At 35.5% G+C, this 24,446-nt stretch overlaps 2 protein-coding genes across 5 annotated transcripts in view; one reads left to right on the top strand and one right to left on the bottom strand.

Moving 5' to 3' along the window:
- Positions 1-24,446, top strand: part of ANAPC10 (anaphase promoting complex subunit 10) — a 216,393-nt gene that overhangs the window by 61,015 nt on the left and 130,932 nt on the right. Inside the window, exon 5 of one of the 4 annotated variants that reach the window (XR_004307086.1) lies at positions 6,800-6,919. The exons of the other annotated variants lie outside the window; for them this stretch is intronic. The gene's annotated coding sequence lies outside the window, so the exon portion shown is untranslated. The remainder of the gene's footprint in view (positions 1-6,799; positions 6,920-24,446) is intronic. 4 annotated transcript variants of the gene reach the window in all.
- The window catches only part of HHIP (hedgehog interacting protein), a 73,576-nt gene continuing 60,137 nt past the window's right edge, over positions 11,008-24,446 (bottom strand). Inside the window, exons 12-13 of the mRNA XM_015861102.2 lie at positions 20,293-20,441; positions 11,008-18,728 (exon numbers count right to left, since the gene is read on the bottom strand). Of these exons, the coding sequence (XP_015716588.1) occupies positions 18,535-18,728; positions 20,293-20,441 (343 nt within the window). The 3' untranslated portion in view covers positions 11,008-18,534. The remainder of the gene's footprint in view (positions 18,729-20,292; positions 20,442-24,446) is intronic.

Here is a 24,446-nt window from a genome sequence, read left to right as displayed (position 1 = left end):
ACTGTTGAGTTGATTTTATAGCCACTTTACTAAACTGTGTGTTTAATTACCATGTCATGTGCCTTTAGAGGAGCATCTTTGATTGTGTACATGTAGTACATCATTTAGATGGAAACTTTATTTGGCAGGTTACATATAAGTCATGTTATCATCACCTTTGCCAGTCATATGGAGCCAATCATAGCTTTCCCTGTTCACTGTGAAAGAACACAGAGCAATCTACTCAAAGCAGCTCACAAATGTTTGGTTTAACTGTTGCTAGTTGCTTTTGTCATCCCTTGTTATTACTAATGGATGCTCTGATTCACGTTTTCTGCAATGCACATGCATCTTTCACTGCAAGCACTTGCTGCTTATGAGGACTGAACAATTAAGCATAAATGGGAAAACAACAAGGATGTGATGATCAATTTATTAACTCTTTCTCAAAATCGATTCTTCATTTTAAATTAGAACTCTTTCAGCTCTCACCAACCTGAGGAATGCTATTTCTCATGGGAGAAAATTGAGATGCCAAGAGCACCAAAATGTTGTGGATGTGCTTTTCAAAACTGAAAATTCTTCAAATGACAGCTCCACTAGTCTTCTCCCGATATCCATAATTAAATGTTATTTGGTCTCTTTTCTGTCAGCTCTGGATTCATTTTCCCCTTTCGTTTCTAGGGCATGTGATTTATTTGTATGTCTTATTTAGAAGCAGGTAGTTCTTTTCTCATTTTGTCTGTTATGTACATTTGTTTGGTTAAGGAAAAAAAACATCAGGAATATATACATCCATATAACATCTAATGCAGATAGATTTTTTAGCTAGACAGTAGAGAAAGCGGCACACCTGTTTACTGTGCGGTATTAATCTCAGCTGTGGTTTACAGAATGCATTTTTAATAATGAATACTAAATATTTTAGAACTCTTGCAATTAAATTCTAAACGTAAGAAGAGCAGAGTTTGGATGGTGAACTAAGGAGAACAGGTGAATGCAGAACTGTTCTTTCTGATGAGGGCTCAAAGGTTAGCAGAGTGGAACAACAGCTGCACTGATTGATTTGTTACTGTAGAATCTATTCACATACTCCACTAGGTGGCACATTCTAGGAGACTTGCTGCTGTGGTGTTGCCAATACATCAATAGCATTTCATGGAAAAACTATTTGTTAATCCATGTAATAACAAGTGTGTGTACTTTTACAAGTCTAGATTTCCCTTTGTTATCTAATATTATTACCATTCTTCCCTCTGTGTAATGTAAACTGCATTTTCAGACAGGTAATGCATGTACTCACATGCTTTAGACTGCTGTGCAATGTCCAAAGAAAAACATTACCTTTTTTAAAATCTGATTATTAACATGAGTCCTGTTTTCTTTACAGAAGCTTCACAGAACTTTAACAATGCCACCTTTGCATGGAACTGTTTTGTTTCTTAATTACATCAAGTGAAGTTCACAGATTTAATAGATGATAAATATGTTTGTAGGTAGTATGAGTGGTAGGAAATTTGGGGATTGCTATTTGCCAATTAAGCTGAACAGAACTGCTAGGTATTAAGTATCTTACTGAACCAAGGCTCAGTGCTCATGTGGCACACTGGCTTAAACATGAACTAATACACACTGTATATCATATATATTATATACTGAGTATTATACATATGTATAATATGCACAGTTTATTTTTTAAAAAGATACATGAAACAATATTGTAATTAAATAGTTACCTTAAAATGCATCGCTTTAGAAAGTTATGCCTCGTTCCAGTTGTTGATCAGATAACTCAGGAGGAAGTTTTGTAAAACAGCTTAGCTTATGGGTGGTCTAAGGAATATTAATATGGAAAGATAAAATCAAAAAATAGAAGCAGAAAGAATGGAACTGTTTAGGGAAGAATCCTATTTCAGTAGAAGCCAGTTTTTGTAAAGACCGTGACAGCTTTTGGATATCTCATCAGGCAAATAGTTTGTGGGTAGAGGAATGACAAACTTCCACACATGTTTAAAAAAGCCTTTTGGTTCACCTGAGGTTTCTTATTAAACTCATCATGAAGAATAGTACAGTGTGTAAGTACAAATGAATTAAAAAAAAATAGTTCAAAAGTTTTTCCGTAAGTCTTGCAGCTGTGCTCTGAATAACCTGCTGGTTGGAGTAGGATGGGCTTTCGCATAGAAAACTGACTATTTGAGTGAAGAATGATAGTTCTACAAAATCTTTCTGTGAGCAGTGGAATACAGACACAGCAGAGTATAGATAGAAGGCAAGGAATGAAAAAACAGTAGATTGCTTCACATTATGGCTTTTCCACGTGTATTCAGAGGTAATGATAGAATATAATATCAGCTTCAAATTTGTTGTCAGCTCAACTTTTAGTTCCTTTTCTGTTAGATAGTAAGAACATTTATTATGTATTTAGAGAATTAGCTCTTACAAAATTATCTGGAACTATGAGTGGAATGTGATATATTGCTATCAATTATGAGTGTGAAAATTTAATTGAAGACTTTGCTTTTTAGTACAAAGAGTAAAGAGAAATGGAAAAGAGACTAGTCCTAGTGGCCATCCTCTCAAAGAGCGTTGTTTATTTCTGCTGTTAACAGCCTTTATGTGCAGGAGGCAGTATTGACTTGCTATGAATTTATGTGAATGAAGTGTCTATACAGTAGTTGTAGTAGCTATTGAGATGTAATTATTTAAGTCTTAATTTCCATCTGTGGCTAAGATTAGAATTTGTTGGCCAACCACACTGAAAACACTGTAGCCTTGAAAGCTTTGTCAGGGCTCTGTCACTCACTGTTGCAGAAGACCTGGGATTCTTGGGATTTTGTAGAGGTTTTTTCCATATTGGATCTTGGCCAACAGTCAAATTCTTAAGGGATGAATGGTATTTCTGGTAGTCTCAAAGACAGTCAAGAGAAAATGCCTTTTCTGACTACCAGCATACACTGTTACAGCAATTTGTTCTATACTGAGCTGTTGCCATATGCATCATTTTTAGGTAGATGGTGTTTAATATACAATAATCAGTACATCATTTTCCTGAAGGAGATTCATAGGCACTATTGGAATACATACATAACGTAAGAATATGTGCTTTTGAGGGAGTAGATTTCACTGGCAATAAATCTGAACTTTTGAATCTAAAGGTTGACTCGGATTAACTCTTGCATTATTGTTTTTCTGTATCTAATCCAATATTCAAATGGTGTTTCAAAACACTGTGAAATTAAGTAGCTTAGAAATTACTATTTAGAGTCTTTAAAATTTTTGCCATATCATTTGGTAATGGCAATTTAAGTGGAATTATGTTAAATTCTAATAGAGGGGAACACCTATTAAAAAATAATAAAATCCTTTATATGCTGTTAACTTGAATTTCTTAGTCTTCCGTTATCATTTTGCCATAAATCAGGTTAATATTAGAAGGATAACAAACCCGTATTAGCTTAAAAAAAACCATCTGCAGTCTATCAATTGAAATCTAGTATTATATATGGGGTCTGTGGCCCTTAGGGTTCGGTGTTGCATGGACACAAAATGCTAACTCATAAACTGTCTTAAAACATGTTTTCACATTTTATATTCATGCTGAGGAAAAAATGTCTGTTTCTTTTTCTACTTGAGAATACAAGTTTAGCTGACAAAGTATCTTGTTATAGTTGCAGGGATGAGTTTCAAAGTCTTTACGCTTTTTCAACATACATCCCACATAGACTGTTAAGTGTTTCTCCCCAGCTTAATTTCATTATTAATTTACTATGTGGTTTAAATACTTGATGTAGAAATACTGAGATTTTCCTTATATTTGGTCTTTACTGATTTTTTCTTCCCTTTTTGTATCAATAGCAACATTTCATTCATAAAAATTAAACAAACAAAAATATTATATAACCTTAAAACTATCTCCATTTACTTAAACCCTTGTTTTGTTTAAGATGTAAAGCACGTATACACTGCAGGACTCACTGTTTTGTGTTGCTTTCACCACTAGTTTAGACTCCAGCACATTAAATGCTCCTCTCTCTCATACACAAATGTACCTCCGGCCCAGCAAACTATTTCACTGGGAAGCTGGTGTTCACTAAAACACTACTGAGATAGTGTTCTAACCTGGAAATGAAAGGAAAACAGAAGCTAAACTGTTTGAGAAACATTGGCATGGAAAGGGATTACCCTGTCTCATTTTCCCCAAACCACATTCTTCTGAAATGAGACTCGTACTGCGAGTCCCCACCCAGGCAGATCTTTTCCCACATGAAGTAAGGAAGCCACCATCAGGTAGGAGCTGTATTAGGCTTCTCCCGGTTGGAAGCCTCTCTTAATTACATCACACCTGGCTGTAATTCAGAGATTAATGAACAGCATCTTGTCAGTTTTAATATATCACATTGCTTCAGTTTACTTTGACGATGTAATCATAAATTCCCTGAGCTGTGAACTACACCTTAAGGACTTGCACGGAGTTCTGAGTAGAAATGGCTATAAATTGGAGTGTGTGCCAGTTTTGAGAAAAACCTGCAGATTTTCTAGGACATAAGGTTTCAAGGATTACACTCAGACTAAACAGAGTAGAAGTCATAAAAATTTAAAGACATCACAAAAATAAGATCCTTTTTAGGTATGACAGAATACTAAAGGAAATTTAAACTGAATTATACCACCCAAGCAGACCCATTAATTAATGTAATGAGAAAATATGTTCCCTTTCCATGGAACTAAGCATCTGACACTTTTAAAAGGGAGAGAGGTGCAAGCACTTCATTGCTCCCGAAATTTTCAGAATTTACCCTATCTATTCACATTTGTACTTGGACTGTTCAGGTATTTGGATACATACTGATCAAGAGAAGTAAAAATTACTGTGTGTGAGCAATATGTCTAATGTAAACACATCTCGTGCTGCGTGACTTTTAAATTTGCACTTTGTATCTTGAATGTTGTGGAGATTATCACATCTCACTAGGAAATCACAAGTGAGAAAAAGGTTTCTGTTATCAAAACCTGATTCTGAGAATAATATATAGGTGAAACTTTTACATCTGTAAATAGATACTGTGTTTTCATTCCAACTGCTTATACTTTTAAAGTTGGCAAGTAGGATTTGCCAGATTATACACTAAAAGCCAGACTTTCAAGGTGACTGAGATAACAATTTTCAATGTGAATAATCTTAAAAATCCCTACCTTCAGATTTTTGTTCAATTCCTGTCAATAAATTGTCCCCTTGCATATTATGTGGAAAATCTTAAGGTCATTCCTTAATTAAAAGCAAGCTCAGAAGATTAAACTTAATTCTTTTTTTTTTTTAATGGTGAAAACGAAAACAAAAACCCACCACCAAAAGAGCCTCACAGACCTTGGGATGCATTGTTTCATTGTATATATATATCCCTGATATATAATATCATATATAAATAATATGTATAACATATATTATATATCCCTGATATACCAGACACTTTGTCTTAAGAATGGGATCCCGTCTCATCTTCTGCAGTGTTATGTAACAATTCAGTTTGGATTGCAGCTTCCAGATGTTTCCATCATGGTTTATTTGAAGAACTTTTGACATATGTGACTGCCTTCTGCAGATAAATTCTTAGGCTTAATGTGTTAGCCAGGCTCTATTCAAGTAAGGACCAAAGGAAATTTTGTACATTATTATGAAAGATAAACCTAATTCTGGTATGTTGTAACTGTTCCCTGTTAATTTGTTTAAAAATTTTTACGCAGGATCTTCAGTTGTCATTAGACATCAAATTATCAGATGCTGAATAAGCACAGCAGTAAATGTGGTTTGATTTATTTATTTATTTATTTGTTTTGGTTTTGTTTTTTTTTTCTTCTTCAATGAAGCTTGAATGAGTTACCAGTTATGGCAAGGGCTTAGGAGAGTTCTGGTCAAATACAGGGAGCAGAGAAAATGGTTTCCACTTGATAGTGTTTTGGTAAATATATGTTTATATGTATGCAGTTGATGCTGAAGGATGATTTGGCAGATTACAAATATGTATAGTGCTCATGCAATCATGGAATAGCTCAGGTGACAAAAGACCTTAAAGCTCATCAAGTCCAACCACAACCAAACCATACTACCCTAACTAACAAACCTCCGCTAAATCACATCCCTGAGCACCATGTTTTTTAAATGTACCCCAGGACGGTGACTCAATCACCTCCCTGGGGTTCCAGTGTTTAACTACCCTTTCTGTAAAGACGTGTTTCAGGTTCATCCAACCTGAACTTACCTTGGAACAACTTGAGGCTGTTTCCCCTTGTCCTGTCACCTGTCACCAGTGAGAAGAGACCAACCCTGCTCTTACTTTGAGCACCTTTCAGATATTAGGAGAGAGCAATGATGTCTCCCCTGATCCACCTTTTCCCAAGACTAAACAGCCCCACTTCCTTCAGTCTCTTCTCATAGGGCATATTCTCCAGGCCCTTCACAAGCCTTGTTGCCCTTCTTTGGACAAGCCCTAGGACCTCAGTGTCCTTAATGTACTGAGGTGCCCAAAACTGAACACAGCTGAGACATCAGCAGTGCCAAATACAGGGGCAGGATGACTTCCCTAGTCCTGCTCACTACACCATTCCTGACACAAGCCAGGATGCCATTGGTCTCTTGGCCACCTGGGCACACTGCTGGCTCACATTCAGCTGACTGGCCATCTGTTGTTCTTCCCTCTGGAAGACTACTCAGTCTCAACTTGGTGTTGTAAATATGTTTAATTATTATGCATGCAAAGTCTTAAGAGAGATTTCCGTTTGTGTACACATCTAAAATAATTCACTTAATTCTTTGATCTTTCAGAACCTTATTTGTCATTTCAACTGTCAGTGGCAGAAAATGGATCTCACTAGTGCATGGGCATACTGAATTGTGAGATGAAATAGCAGTTGGATGACAGGATGCCATTCTAACCACTGTTACGTAAGTCTTTTCATTAAAATAGCATTATTGATTATATTTGCTATTATTCATTAATAATTGTCAAATGATTGTTGTCTTTGTCCAGAATTAATCTTCACAAACAAAGCTTATCAACTGAATGAAATGAATGAAAACTGTTATTTTGGACCAAGGCCAGTGTGTTTGTAGCCTGAAACCAATATACTTTTTGCAGAACCACCAGAGTACAAAGATGTCAGCTTAAGATTTACATTAGTTTCCATTACTAGAGTCCATCACAAAGATAATGTTCAGAGGACAGTTTGACTTCAGTACTTTCTGTATGCTAGTTGTCTACCTCAGAGTTTCTAAATGAAAACAAAGCCATTTCAATACCAGAGTATTGAATACCACTATCACATGAAATCATTATTTCACTATCAGTTTTTTTTTCCCCCTGTTTATGTGAGATATTTCTGATTGGTGAAGGATTTGCTTAAAACTTTTCAGGATTCTCCAAGACCTCAAGCAAGTCTGGGCTCTTGTATGTCTTATTTTGGGTTGATATTAGAAGGATGTAACTATCTTCCCCTGTTGTCTATGCAAGCTCTATGTCATTTGTCACTTCAAGATATTTTTTCTCTTGCATAATGATCCTAAAAACCATCCAATCTAAACAAGAAGCCTTGATGTTCTTTGTTTGCACTAAACTAGAATCAAACAGATTTGAGTAAGAGCACAAAGCATGTGTGAGGTTTTATGCATATATGTGTAGCTGGATATTTCTCATACAGATATAATAAAGAAAAAGTACCTATAGACTGTACATCTTGGATACTTTAGGGTTAGGCTGACATAAGTGCCTTCCGATGGCATGCTAGGCTACATCTATCATGAGGCTCCCAAGGGATGTATTTCTTAAGGAAAAAAAAAAGTGTCTTTGACCACATTTATTTGATATTATATTCATAGGTGTAAAATAGCAGTTTATAGTTTCACTTGTCTATTTCCCTTGCTCTGGATCTGCCTCCCTGATCACGAAATTCAATAGCTATTAAAAGCTGCAGCTGTACTAACAATCTTATGCTTTATAGGGGCATTTTGTAGCTATTACTTTAGTACAGGCATTCTGAGCCAGTACAGATGTTGTGTCTACTTTTTCATAAGATTTTATCTGCACCATGGGCATTGCATTTCTAATGTTTGCTCGAAATTGCTAAACACACTCCATAGCTGTAATTTATTTGGGCTGGTGCAGTTTAAAGAGCTGGAATCTAGATCTGCACCTGTTCTATTCATCTGACCAGAAAAGCACTAATTCAATGTACACGCATCTGTTGAGTTTAGATCTCTTCTTTATAAATCTCATGAACCAAAAGCAATCCTTTTGATTCACACATATGTTCCCCTTCCCTGAGGTCAAGTTTGCTTGCATATATATCAGCAAATTTAATTTTTTTAATATTGAGAAGAGAACATATTGCTTGGTCTAGTGGAGGACCAGCATTCAACTCCTACATTTCCTCTCCCCATCAATACATCTCCAAGTAATCAAAGTTAAAATGTGAAAGATGAAATATATAGAAGTGTAATATGGAGCATTCTGCCAGCATGATGATACTGGTTTTGTTTTGGAAGTACATGACAGGACAGATAACAGTGAATTTGCACTGATGTAAGATGAGAGTTGAAATAGGCTGTGATAGTTGCAGCTAAGTGATGATTTTAAATATTGAATATTGATCCAGTACAAAAACCAGGCATTCAAATGTTTCAGCCCAAAATTTTGGAAAGTAGACAAAAGCCAGCCCAACTTAGAAAGACAAAAAACTCAAAAAACCAAAACCAACAAAAGAAAAAGAATTAAAAATAAAAACCAGCCCAAAACAAAAGAAACCACCCCAAGCCAACCAAACAAGAAAGCATCTGTTCATTGAGGTTTTTCAAAACCAAAGCTATGTCCCACTTTGCCTAGTTCTGCCAGACATATATGTCATATGGAGACATGTCATAAAATATATGACTCAAACCAACCCTTCCCCAAAAATAAATAAATGCAGCCACAAAAACCAAAATGATTTCTGGCATTTTAAAGATTTTACTCTACTTACTTTTGGTGCATGGGTTGAGTTAAAGAAAGGGTTAATCTCTTAGTATTTTTGTTAAAACAACAAAAAATAATGCAAAAAATATTTATAGAATCACTGATTCATAGAATCATTAAAGTTGGAAAGGACCTCTAAGATCATGTAGACCAACCACCAACCCAACATAACTATGCCCACTGAACTATGCCCCTAAGCTTCACATCCAAGTTTTTGAACACTTTCAGAAATGGTGACTTCCCTGGGCAGCCTGTTCCAAACTCTCACTACTCGTTCTGAGAAGAAATTTCTCCTAATATCCAACCTGGGACTCCCCTGGTGCAACCTGAGGCCATTACCTCTTGTTCAATCACTAGTTGCCTGGGAGAAGAGGTTGAACTCCTCCTCGCTACAGATGAAACTTTTGTTGACACTGACAAATAATCCAAGTCTCATTCAAGAGGCCTACACCTCAATTCAGCTAACAGCAGAGCAGAATTTGGCCCCTTAGATTTAGGATGTCATCAGAAGCTCTATCAGAATTACAGTCTTGCTGTATACAGTTGAGTGTATGTAATTCTTTATGTAAAATTCATGTGTTATATGTTGTAAAAGAAATGAAAGGTAGCTGTTAATTCCAAGGCTAATAAATATGTCAGTGGGTTTTCATAATGTCTTAATAAATTACAAGAACAAACTTAAATGACCCATGATGTCAACCAAAACTACATTCTGCACTGTATTTATTATAATTATGTAGAAAACCCTACAGAAGTCTTACATTTTACATGAATATATAGATCCCACTACAAAGTCAGAACAATCCTTGTTAGTTTCTTCATTATTTTTATTTGCTGTCTTTTAGCTGTTCTTGTGTTCTGAGCCTTTCTTCAAATTAAGAAAATTCATCTTTAAAAGCAAGATGTCTTTAAAAGAATGTTACTGCAGCTGCTGTATTTATTCATTGAGAAGCTGAAATAAAATATAGTTTCCAAATATCCTCAAATTTGGGTGAAGTTCAGATTTTCCTTGGATCTCAGTTCGCTGGCTGGCCACCATCCCATATCACTAGTGGTGTAACTAGCTAAAAACTGGGAAAACAATTTCAAGAAAATTTCAAGGCTGTTTTGGCTTATATTGAAGTGTAGAGATAGCACCAGTAGCTTGGTTTCAGTAATGCATCGTTCTTTAATCTGAAAAACGAACTCAGGATGGGGTAAACGCTATATGTAAGTTAAATGTGTAAGACTTTAGCATTTCACAAACAGTAAGGTAAACCTAGTGTGTAAAGAAACCCTACGTTCTTTGGTTCCCCTTGTTCAAGCTGGTTTTTATCTTGGCTAACTTAAGTTGCAAGTGCAGCTTACAATTAAGTTTCATGATTAAATGTTATTTTTTACCAACAAATATATGGAGTGACCTTGCTCCCACTGATGTGCTTAGGTGTTGCCTTCATTGGAACAGAATCTGCTACTTGAGAGTGGCGAAATGTAAGTATTCAACATTGCATTCATTTTTATGACCCTTATTTAAATCACTGGAAATGGGACGTTGGAGTTTAACATACATTTATTGGATGTTATGCTTCTCTGAAGAAACTAAATGAAGAAAACAAAGGAATAACACCCAGTGTTTCTTCCGTACTTACCCAACTAGTTTTCAAAAATATATATACTTGAAAAACCTGTATGGGAAATTCCTTTGCTCAAGTTGCATGTACATTCACATGTTGCTTGTAATGAAATAGGTATCTTTTCAGTGGGGAGGTCTTAATTTTTGCTCTCATTTAACCAGGAGCAAACAGGAAACCTCAGTCCAAACTTCTCATTCCAAGAATAATAGCAGTGTCAGTCACATTTTATGAAAGCATCATAGAATTTATATAAATAAAACTAGTATACATTTCAAAGAATATATAAAATGCTGGCATTTTGCTTTTACTGCAACGATCAAAGAGCTGATTTCAAATTAAAATTATCCTGAATTTTAAATTATGTATTTAATAATAATAAAAATATTTAAAAGAAAAAAAAGTAGCGCATGTACTTCAGATTATAGGATAAAGTTTAATGTATTTTATTAGCTTAAGGGACACAGAATAACTATCTATCCAGAACTTCAGGCATGCATTTACATAAATATATTAAATTAAGAAAAGCAATTATACACTTAAATGTCCTTTTGTCTAGAAAATCATTAAATCCACAGATTAACAATAAATCCAACTCTATGCATTTATCACTTCCAGATACAACTGTTCAATTTCTTAGATATTACACAAATACATTTGTTAGAATTTATATGCATTATACATATATTATATATTACATAATAGTGTGTATACATACATGATGTTCAATAATATAATTATAATTTGTACTTTTATAGCACTTTTCATTTGAAGAGCTCAAAGCGCTTTACAAGGGTTGGTTTCACTACTTTTCAGATGGAAGTTGGAGGCACAAAAATGCAAATATTTAAGATTATTTAGAATTTGTGACACAAAATAACTGAATTCTTTTGCTTTTAACTTCAGCCATGCCGTCTCCCTAAGAAGAAATACACATAGCGTATGTAATCTACACAGGTAGACTTGCAACGACTTGTAAGTTCTTCAACCAAGAAAGCAATTATATTAATAATGTTAAGCACATGACTTTGGTGAGGTTCATGTGCTTAAAATTACTTGTGTGCTCCAGTGCTCTGCTAGACTGGTGCCTGTATATGCTTAGTATTATAATACAGTTTATAGAACATAAACATAATTTGAATTACATTTTCTAAGCTATTTTCACACATTTCAAATGTACACACAGTACTTGATGGCTACTATAAAATAAAGCTACTTGAATGGAGGAATATCACAACAGTTATGTTCTTAAGTGACAGATTTTTGTTATTTCCTTTTCCTTTCCTGCTTGGCTCCCATTAAAATCTAATTGTTCTCCAAAGGGAACTGAAGTTTTCATTCTGTAGTATGTTTTGTGGGGAACAGCTAATGGCATTTCTGGATAATTCACAGGGTAGAATTACCGCTTCTGGTATTAGTGGTGATCTCTACAAGATACATGTGGTGACCTAATACCAGATGGTTTCTGGTCTCGGTGTAGCCTGATAGGAATTAAGGCCATTCTGAACAACATTGATTGAGAAACTGCCTAGAGTGTTTTTCTTTTAGTGACTCTTCTAAATTCTATTCAGAAAATGGAATTTAGTTGACATGATGCAAATCACCTTTTTCTTCAATAACAAAATGCGTCCTGCATACAGACACAGAAACAAACAGACAGCCACATGTCTCTGTCTTCTACCCACTCAAGAATTTTGTGAATACCATCACTACACACATTCACATACTTCAGGGGGCACCTCCTTTCTGAAATTTCTGAGAATTTAAACAATTTTTCATTGAAAGTATTTTTTTAAGAGGAATTTAACTATATAAGGTATGTGGGACCCTACTGATCATATATAGTAGACAGAAAGTTTTTTTGTTTGTTTTTAATCACAGGGATAAAACTCTTCTACAACAAGCCAGCTTGCTGTTTGCGCATATTCTTACCAGTAATTTCTGATACTTTTGATGGTGGAAGCCTATGTGTATACAGTACAAAATTGGTAAAGAAATGCATTAAATACATGTTGTACAAAGTATTAATTTTTGTGAATTCCCATAGCCATAAAATGATTGCTAGAATTATGCGTTCAGTGTCTGGAGTTCTGGTAAGCTGATGTGTCACTTGGCTTTCCAATCACACTGTACAGCATAAAGAAGAACCTTCATGGAAGCCTATGAGACCTTTAGTTGAGTTATGGGATAACATGACCTAGACCAAATTAGTAATTATTAACAACTCAGTAGTGAACTGAAAGAAAAATTTTGATGTGTCCATTGAACCATTTATACAGTGTGGTAAAATCAAAATATTTATCTTATCCAAGATTAACCAATAATAATACTGTCCTGTCAGTCAGTCTGTCCAGTGTAAATTATGCAAAATTAATTGCTATACTAACATTGTTTATTGTCCGTTATGTATTTTACAGCATGATAAATTCCTAGTGCACAGTGTGAATTGGAGTCAATGTGTACAAAGGCAAGCAGACAAACCCTTGGCCTGGCATGGGCCTACAGAATACCTAATTGTCTCCAATCCTGCACTTGTTTATATCTGCTACTTCTGTACTTTGAGTAGTCTCGTTGTTTTCAGCCTTACTATTCTTAGTTATTAGTAAGGATAGGAACTTTTTTGTTGTTGTTGGATCAACATATATTCTTGATTGCAATATTACACCATTCCTATTTAAGACATGAAGAAAGGTTTGAAAATCTGCCTAATACATTGAATGGAGCGTCTGTAATACTGGACTCAGAACAGCTGCAGGAACTTTTCCATTGATGTCTGTGAATTGGGATGCCGTCCTTTCTGTGGTGGCAATTTTTGGCTCTGCCTTCTTATGTGCATTTCATCAAATGAGACCACTGACTTATTGTTTGAATTATTTTCCTGCTTAGTGGCATGTGCTTAAATATTTGACATAAGCACATATGTGCAAAAGAGAAAAAATGTGAAATAACTCCTCAGAATTTTAAAAGAAGTATGAAAAGTCTGGCAAATATAACAGAACGCTTGTGTAACTGTTGGCAGAATTTATAAGGAAACTCAACAGGATCGGATATGTTCTGTTCTTAAAGACAGGTCTGAATCTGCATTCCTATTCTGGAAAACCTTAGTGAGTCTAATGACTGCAGATGCAGACAGAAAGATAATGTGTGCAGTGACATATGTAGTGAAGTTCTGCCAGCTGAGTGGATATCTCTTAAGGACTTAATCCTATAATTATTGAAGTCAATAGGAGATTTTCAGTTGACATCATTGGATAGTGAGTCAGGCCCTCAGAAACTGAAGGAATGCTTCACTAAGCTGTCAGGTAGCTTCAGTTGTTTCACACCTATCCCCTAATGGTACGTATTATTTCACTGGATTACTTCCCTTCTGAAAATGAGGAAAATTTTAGCAAAATGTTATTACTTTTTTTTTTCAGTATTTTTACAACATCTTTATCTGAAACTACCCATGGGAATATTTGTCAGCTTTTTGTAACCCAAACTCAGATTGGTGGGACTTTATTGTGAATTTGAATTAGAATAAATTTTACATGGTGGTTGCCTTTTTGGCAAAACTCTTAGTAAAATATCTTTTTTTACAATACTCCTGTGAAAGATTTCTTGGGCTGAAGTGCTTTTGTAGACTCAGTTTTGTATATTTGTATATGAAAAGCAACATATTGTCATCTGAGGAATATTGTTCTGCTTTTTACTTGAGGTATCTGATTACTGGATTGAAATCACTCAACTTCTGACAACCTCTGAGGCAGAGCAGCTGGAGGTTCTTACTCCTGAATATACATACAGTTAATAACCAGTGTCCAACTAAGCTGCAGCATTAGAAGTCACTGTAAGATGACAATTCTGTGGAGCAATTGGAAGATACAAAAGATCTCAAGTCTACTGAGTAGACTCTGATGCATCCATTGTTATACAGTTTGAAAGAAAGGAAGCAACACCTACAGCAACCAGGGATTACTGGGGTTTGCTGTGGTTCTAGAAAGGAATGAGCTGCAAAGCCAAAATGCAGAGAAGTGAATGAAAGGAGATTTAAAAAAAAAAAAAAAAAAAAAGAGTTGTCAGGGTTGCCAATAGAGGACTTAAATTCTTATTTATACCTAATTTAGAACTCAGATGCATTAAATGGAATAACTTCTTAGGATTTATAGGTACAGAGGGTCTGCATCTATGTCCCTGACTGTTAATGGAAGAAATTTATTTCCTTCAGGTGAAAGATTTGAGTTAGTATTTCTTACTGGGGGCATCAGAAAAGTGAGCTTGATGCTTTTTTTATTTGTTTGCTTGTTTTTCTGAAATGGGATTAAAACAATTTGGAGCTAATTTAACAACTTCTTTTTTCTTTTGTTCTGAATATTTATCAATGGAGAAAGGACACTTCTAATATTCAAATAATATTCCTTTTTTTCAGAAGCATCTTAGAAACAGAAAGGTTTTCCATCTTAAAATAATAAGATGAGAGTTGAAAACTAGTATACATCAGGAATAGAATTAGGTTTCTTGCAACAGGTACATTTATTCTCTTGTAACAATGGAAAGCCTGAAAGAACGCTCAAAATGTACAATGTACTGGGAACCGAGGGGGCACTATCTCACAGTAAAGGAATAAATGAATGGAATAAAAGATTAGGAGCGAAAGAGACAGAGACAACTTGAACACATACATAAAATCCTTTCTAGCGGCCCTTATCTAATTGCCTCATTTATCTAGTTTCATTTATAAGCTCAGTTTTATTCTTGGACACTTGCAGAGATTGTGTGAGAATGGCTGTAGAATGACCTGGCTGGCAACAGGCTTTCTACAACCCTTCCTCAACCCCCTCCCAGCCCCCCCTTTTTTTTCTTGTATGCCAATTCTCAGGCAATTACTGCAGTTGCCCTTTTTATATTAGCATCTTGGGTGGCTAGGCCTAGGCTTTCCTCACTGTTTTTAATAGTATAATTTCTTTTGATAAATAGGCAGTTGGGATTTTTGTGTCTATTTTTGAGAATATTTCTCTTCGTCTGGGGCTTCCTACATATCCATGTGGGCTTCATGCAGATGCCTGCTTTCATATGATAGAAGAGAGTATTTAAAACTGAAGCAAAACACCTTTTGCAAATTATGTCTGTTTTCCTCCCAGTCTGCCCATAGGTTCATTTTTAGTTTTGAAGTTTTGACTCAAACTTTTCTTTTTAATAAACTTAAGTATTTGTTTCAATTTTAACAGTAGTTTTCTGGTTTCAGCACTGTTCATAGGAGTATTGGGGGTTTTGTTTTGTTTGTTTTGTTTTTCTATTGATGTCACTGAGACCTGGATTTAATTCTTAATCTTTAATTGAGTTTAATTTTCTGATTCCACAAGTAGACTAAATTGTCTTTATTATTATGTTGAAGTCTGTATTTTCTTTGTTACCCCTTCTCTTCACAGTTATGGCATATAATGGCCATGTGCGTGCATGACTGTGGCATATACATTACTGGGGTTCTTTAGTTTAGGTACCATCTGGGGAGCTGTTCTTTTTTGTTGTTGTTGTTTCTTTTATTTTAAGTGTATAGACTTTAAGCAGAGAACCAAACTGTCACATCTCCCCAGCTGGATATTGAGAATATCACGAATTAAAGTTGCTTTTATTTTGTAATATACTCATTAAATAAAGTGTCTAAGATGTTGCCTCTGTCAGATACTTAAAAGCTGCTAAAATATTTCAGCGACTTTCTGGCTTTACCGATTATGAAGAGTGCAGTAAAACTGCAGTATCTGACAGATTTAGACAGCTGGCTCATTCATGAGAAGTTCACATTTTTGTCACCCACATTGAATAAGGAAAGATTAGATGGTAAGGTCAATTTACAAAAATGGTTGTCAGGACATTTTTAATTGTAAAACTTTTTTGTGATGGAATTCAGGAAAAAGACTAAAGGCAGAAAGCAGTGGAGACAAAGAGCTGCTATTAACCTACAGATGCTACTGCAGGGTTCATTTTGAGATTGGTCACACTGCTTAGCCAATGAAGTGCTAGTGTAACTATAAGGGACCACCCTTTTTGGGGTGAGAGGGCAATTCGGTCTTCATGCTCATTTAATCCTGAGATGTCTTTCAATGGACTGTCAGTTGAATCTACATTGTGCAAAATTATGCATGCACTTTTTAATGCAGACTATTGTTCTCTAAGCACTTAACCAAGATTTCTCAACCAATTTCCATTTGGCATGAGGTCACTTGAAACTCAAGAAAACATATATGGAAGGCAAGTGTAAGTTTCTGTTCCTCTTAGCTAGAATACTTATTAAGATAAATGCAAATAACATTTTTTATGTGCTTAAAAATGTACTGTTTATTAAATCAAGACTGACAACGTTCCATAAAGGAAAAGTTGTTACATGTCACTGCCCTGCAAAGAGACTTTTGCTACTGGAGAGCAATACAGTTACAGTAAGCTAGATGTTATTGCCTGAAGTGTTGTAAACTGTTGATGTAAGTAGCTGCTTATAGGAACCATTAGTGTGTGCATGGTGGTGGCCATGCTACTCTTTATATGTGCAAGATTTTATAAAAGCCAGATAGTGCAAAGGAAATCTAATAGCCAGCAAACATGAACAAAGAAACTGCCAATAACTTCCCAGAGATGGAGAGGGCACCAATTCAGAAGATATATCTGATTAAAATATTAATACTTTCAAAAACCTGACTATAGCATGTACACCATATTTATTGATACATTTACAAAAAATCAATTTTATGTTAGCTCTTCAAGAAACATTTACATTTAAAACCATATTTGGCAATAATTGTTATACGTTTTATACAAGTGACATCTTACACAGACAACAACTGCTAATGTGAGCTTTCATCCAGTGAAGTTCCATTCAGTGTGAAATCTGTAGCAGTCTAGTTGTGTATAATCTGGCCTGTCCTGTTATAGTGATAATCATTTTATGAACATTTTTAATATATGCTGGAATTTTAATATGTTTGGTTGGTGGGTTTTTTTGTTTTTTTTTCCATCCATTGTAAATGAATACAAGTTGACACAAAGATACAGATGCACAATACATTAAAGTGTGTGTTTGCTCTTTCTTTCCCCATCTTTCCAATTAAATTGGTGAAAAATGTAACATTAGTATTTTACAGGACGTGGTAAAGCTGTCTCATCTAAGTGATGTCTATATTATAAAAATAAAATAAAATAATATAAATATGTAAGATGAACCCAGTGCCCATTGTTAAATAAAATACATGATAGAAAGCAGACCTTCTAGGATGACTGGTTTTGATGTATGTGAGTATAATTTAATTATTAAACACTTGAAACAGTCTTGATATCAAGCTGCGATAACCAGATTTTTGCATCTATGCTGGATAAGGAAATACGTAACAGTCTGTAATAGAGTTACATTGATGAAGGTGGAGATTACAGTCTTACAATGAATTGCCTAGATAGGAATGCATAAAGCAGTTCTGAAATATTGTCTCATAACGTAGTTCATTTCACCTTAAAAACTGTTACAACTGGATTTCATTAAGTCCTGCAGTTTATATGGTAATGGTTCAAAACTGCTCTCTTATTGCTATAATTAGCCAGTTGCAGACACAAAGTTTTGGGATGTCACTGAATCCATTATGACATCAGAAAAGTCCTTAAATGAAATTGTGTTTTGCAGTGGAATTACTTTGTAAACTATTTCTCATGAAGAAATACATATAAAAAAATTCCACCAGCCGTAAAACCTTATTTGTGATACTGCTTGCCCATATATGTGTTGGGTATCTGTACATCTACAGAGATGTACAGAAATATTAACACATATACAATGAATTTATCTGCACATTTCTGGATATTATATTTAAATTAATAAAGTAAATCAAATCACTGGTATTTGTTGCAGGATAACAGTCTTTAAAAAATGATAGGATCCAAAACAAATGCCCATTGAAAGTGTAGTTTCCAAACAGTCCCCAGAACTATACAATATAGCTGGTTAGATCCAGCAAGTAGGATGTCATGTCTAGGATCTGATCAAGAATACCTGCCCTTGTAACTCTTCGGATGTTTCTATCCACTTGTTCACACTGGGGGCCAAGATAGCCTTTTTTACATAAGCATTTGTTAGGCCTTACACAGACGCCTCCATGTCGACATGCTGGGTCACACTTTGCTGTGGGCAAAAAGAAAGAACAATTTTCTAATTTTTTTCAAGTACCACAAAGCAAAAAGATACAATACATATTCATTAAGAACTACTTTTCTAGTCCAGTAATGGTAAAGCACATACATTAAAAAGTAAATAGGATGAAATATCGGATGCTTTGAAACTATGTATTTTAAAGTTGTAGAGTATAAGGGGTTGGCAGTATTTTTGTATGACTGAGAGACTATAACCCAGGATAGACTGAGAAACTCAAATGGCAAATTCTTGAAAATGACCAATTTCTCATTTTGGAGACTCGTCTCAAAAGATTTTAGGCTCCAATATGATATATTTTGAAAAGAAGACAGATAAAATATAGACTCCTTTAGACAGTGCTGGTCTACATTATCACATTTCTTAGGGGCGAGCCAAAGAAGTCTTGAAGTTGTGGAGTCATAATAGCACCTGACCATGTCCAAGCAAGCAAGTACTAAATCTTTCAATCCAAACTAAGTCACTCTTGCTCATCAGTAAGAACTCTGAGGCTGCTGAAATTTACACTCCAGTCTATAAGAGTTGTATGTTGACCCTAGAAGGGCCTTCCTGAGTGCCCTTCCAACCTGAAGTGTACTGTAGTCCATTGTGTGATCCTTGTTTTGTCCGACCCTACAGTTCTTTTTCTCTTTCATTTCACCTGTGCATATAGGCATCTAATCAAGTTCCCTGATCAAATGTCAATCAGAAGACTGTGCTGATTCACTAATAGCAGCTTCTGGTAACCACACTTTCTCTGGAAAATCTGTATAGGCTGGAGTTCTGTAGCCAGTAGCAGTAACCACAGTTTCTGTGGGACACTGATAGCACAACTACAGTACTCAGCATCACTTGTTCATTCATCTTGCCCCCGAAGTGACATACTCAATATTAAGCTTGAATACAGTCACTTTTTTGAAGTGACTTTTCAAAGATAAGTTGCAGCAAAAAGACAGGTCTGCAGTTACTTGTCATGGATTACAGCTATTTCCTGATTATCAGCTGCTTTGCAATGATAGCATTCTCATATCATAGAATCATAGAATTCTCTTTGACAAACTGGAGACATTTTATTCTGTAGGGTGAAAAATAAGTATGTACCTAAACTGAATCAGTTGTATTAAATTTACGAAGTGCAAAATATGTAATAATGACCTGCAGGCCTAACCTTAAAATCTTTCCTGGCCAGATACACCTATTTAGCATAGACAGAATAAAATTGAAGGTGGAAGCTGATTGTGCAAACAGCAAACATGTGTTGGTTGGATTTCCTTTGATTTTGATAGTGTTGGTGAAAAACTAAGAATGCTGTTATCAGTTGTACTCCTGTTCTTAGTTGCATTCTATAGTGGTTCGCACCGTATTAGTTGTTTTGAGTTTTGCACCGATATTAAAAATTATTCTTCTCCTACACCTCATGAGATTAGTATCTCTTTTATGTTGTCTTGGAACTAATGGTCAATGACATATGTTGAAAAATTCTCTTAGCAAATTATTAAAAGCAAGTTAAGCCATGTCACTGCTTTTCTCAGTTGTTGCTATGAATCTGTATACAAACCAGTTCTGCAGAACTCTCCTTCCCAGCCTTGATTACAGCAGCATTTTCCTGTGGGAGTGCAGTGCCCATTCCGACAGTGCCTTGAGCATTCAGATGTCAGTATCTGTGCCGACTGAGCTGTTCTTTTGCATTCCTCAGGAACTAAAGGCCTGTAGGAAAGCATATGAACCAAGCATATAGTTAAAAGTCAGGAAGAAGGAGAAAATTTACTTTCACACATGAAATAGAAATGTGGACATTAATATATTTCTGATGCTGTTTTTTGTTGAGCTTTTTGATGTTATCTCTAATCTGTAGCATCTTAAGTTGGCTAAATGTCCAGCTAGAATCCAAACAAACAAAAACAAAAGGTACATGATAGTAAGAGCTGAAAAGAAAACAACATGGTTTGTTATATTGACATAGGTATTAAATTACATGCAGGCAGTTGGAATATCTACTTGTGCACTGGTTACATTATCAAATATTAAAATCCTAGACTGATACGCCTGTGTGAGAAAAGTAAAAGATCTTGATAGTCTATGGAGTATTAGAAGGGGGTATGATGGAGGTGTAGAAAACACTGACCAAAAAAAAGAGGAGGAAGGCTGGGAATTCTTGTTTACTTCCTGTTTCAAGTTCAGAAGAAATGTTGAGCAAAAAACAAATTAACTAGTTGAACCTGTGGTTTCTGAGGTACCAGTGAAGCCCATGTTAGCAGGATAGTTGGCCCTATCTAGCAGGATTTTGATAAGACATTTCTAGGCACAGTGGGACATTTGCAAGTAATACTTAATAGGGTAAAATTTTATAAGAAAAGAAAGCACACATACCTAATGTCACAGAATTCCCTCACTAGCTGACTGGGCTTAGATTTTTTTTCACCCATTTTGGCATGCAGCTTTTTAATGGTACACTGCAGAGCTCCTCACATTTTTCTTCGAAGCAGAATAACAGAGCACAGGATCACTGGTTTGTTTCACCCTAGCACTTTCTCTGCTCAGGCTTAATTGCTAAGATGATTATTTAAACATCCATTCAGAACTGGTCCACCCAGTGATGTTAAGAACAGAAAGAATGGGTAGATGCATCATTCAGTGTAGTACCAACTTCTGATTTCTCTGAGAAACAGATACAAACTCCTGTATTAATTAAGGGCTTTGAAATGTTATTTGATGTCTCTCATCAAAAATCTCTTCAGCTTTTGTGTTTATGTATTTCCACACTATCTTTTAATTATAAAGCATTATTTTTTGACCTGTAGGAAATTCCAGTTCTGTAGTGATGAGAGCATTGCATATGATCTGTTTAGGGAAGTTCCTGCACTTAAAAATTATATGTCAGTTTCACAGTCAACACTGTTTTGAAAAGAGGAATGTAAATGATGTGATTTTCTGTGGAGGCTTACACAGATTTAAAGTAAAAATATCTGTCTTCTAATGGCTACCTCAGGAAAAAACAACTATGTACAGCCATCTGTATAGGAGGCATCATTCTTTCTTCATCTGTCTCAAAGTCCACTTTTAGTTATTTTAGATGAAGCCCTCTCTTTTTCATGCTGAAAAACAAGTATTGTGTATAGCAGGAAGGATAGCCTCAGGTTCCTGGAGCACCTCTTAGAAAAGAGCTCTTGTGGTATCTCTTCAGTGAAGTATTATCTCCTACAGCATGATGATATTTTATTTGTGAAGACAATTATTTACTTTATTAATAGGTACAAAACATTTACCTATGATAGTGATGGAATACTTAGGTTCTTTTTATTCATATTTCATTAGGGAGCCACAAATGCCATTTTGTATCCACCATAGCATGACTGGCCACTTCTATGATTTAAAGTTTTCTAATGCTCTCGTTGCTTGTGAATATAACCTTGCCTTTTATTCTACCATCAATCAATAACTTGCACTCATCAGCCTTGGATAATATTTATTAAAGGTGGGGTGGAGTAGAAACAAAGATGGAAAAAATTCTGGTTGGCAGAGTGCCTTAGGAGAAGAGTAATACAAATGCAGCTGCAGCAGAATCCTTTTTGTGTGTGAGAAGAATTACTGTTTTTCCTTATTTGTACTATGGGAAAAGCCACACTTCTTTCTCAGGATCGGAATGCCATTCTGGTACAAACGCATATCATGAGAAAGGCTCTGCCCCACAATACTTACACTTTACATTCTTAAGGCTTTAAGGGGTGGAAATTTTCAGGTTCATTGTAAGTGTTTTGAACTGAATCTTACAACGATAACATAAGTCTCAAAACTGACTGCTGGGACTTGATCTTTCCAGCACTTAGACAGCGTAAGGTTTTGTTTATACAACTAGTGCTTCACTGTGTCTCCTGACATGGAAAAAGGAGGGGAATAGATGGAGCCACACTGTGAGCTGCAGAGAATTTTTTTACTTGTCTCCCTCAATCTATAAAACTCTAAAGGGTACAGCTTGATTACTCTCCCAGTGAGCAGTATTTGGTCCACAAAAAGCCAGCCAAAAATGTAGCTGATAATGACTATTTATACGGTCTGTACAATTCTAGTTATCTTAAAGAGCTGTTCATATATACAGTATGGTACAGTATATCTTGCTTGTTAAAACATGCTTTCATGAAACTTTGTAACAAATCTAAGTGTATGGAACATGGAGGAAAAGTACTGGAGGCTGGGGCCCTTGCTGGGTCCCTTCACTTAACACGCTCAGTGAACTGAGAATTCTTGACTGTAAAATATGGAAAATAATTCTGACTGTGTTACCGTAGCTGGTGTAGGCAAGTAACCTCTGTTGTTAGCTTTGAAGCATACCAAAGTCTGACAAGCTGTATTAGATTAGAACTCATCACATAGTTGCCTAGAATTCCATGCTTTCCTTCATACAGCTTTTCACTGCTCCACTGAGTGTGCAGTGATTTAGTTGTTGTATGTGTGTTAGCCTGTAACTCAGATATATGTAAATCAATGCAAATGGAGGGTCAAATTCATCAGTAATACAATGGCACTGAACAGAAAATAGTTCCTCCATCATGCCCTCGACACAATATTAACAATCTCTACTTTCCCACCAAAGTGGACAAAAAAGAAGACAAAATTCTTGGATGTCCAAATTCTAGCAAATGAGAGGGCCATAAAAATATGTGAAAATAAAATTGTGCTTCATTCAGTTAGCTGCACACAAGATATTAGGTATTAGAGTGATACCCTGAAGTTTATGCGCCAGTTTATATTTTTTCCTTTATAAGGGAAAATGTCAAGAAAAAATAATTTTACTTCATTGTAATTTACTACTTGTCACAGAATAAATATAGCATCTCTTCAGGTACAGTTTCTAAAATTAAAAATTATACCTTTAGTCCTGGGAGAGATGCCAAAAGCTCGTTACTTGTCTCCAGATTTACTACATGGGAATAATGTGGAAAAAACTCGCAGCTTTTAAGATTTAAACTCAGCAGCATATCAAATTTATTCTTATATGGTATACTTGTTCATGACCTCTAGTCTTAAGAAATTCTGTCATGTTTGAGAACTAGTCCCCAGTGAAGCCTGTATCAATGTTAATAGCTAAGAGGTCAATGCAACTGCTAAACAGTTTGTATTACTGTCAGGGTGGTCATGAAAACAACACCTGCTGCATGAGCACTTGGCAGCTGGGTCAACAGGCACTGTGGGAATTTATCAATTTAGGGGGCCACTTGCATAACACTTTGACTGATGAATTGGGAAAGACTGGCTTACTGGGCTAAAGCTGCTCTATTATGTATGACTTTCTTTAGGATGGCAGAGGCTTCCTGCAGGCTCCAGAAAATAAGCAGAAGATAAACGGAGCTGGTTTTGCCTTATAAAGTGATAAAAAGTGAGAACTCCTTAACAGCCAACACTAGAAAGACTTAGAAAAATGAAAAAAAATCCCAAACCAAAACAAAAACTTTTACAGTCAGTGAGCTGTGATGTGATTGAAAAAAATCCTTAGGTTTTTCCATCGTGGTTACAAAGGAGTTTTTGTCAAGTACTTCTGTAAAGTGAAACTCTCTAGACTGGTATTCACAAAAAGCTCTAATTTCTCTTTAGTGTCTCTTATGGGAATAGTAACTGCATGTGGGTAGGTAAATGAGATAAGAATTTTGCATGCTACGGCTAAACTAAACATAATTAGACATTAATTCTGGCTTTCCATTCCCTCAAATGACTTAA

The sequence above is a fragment of the Coturnix japonica genome, chromosome 4 (assembly GCF_001577835.2).
Source record: "Coturnix japonica isolate 7356 chromosome 4, Coturnix japonica 2.1, whole genome shotgun sequence".
NCBI lineage: Eukaryota > Metazoa > Chordata > Aves > Galliformes > Phasianidae > Coturnix > Coturnix japonica.
This window is presented reverse-complemented; position numbering and strand designations above follow the sequence as displayed.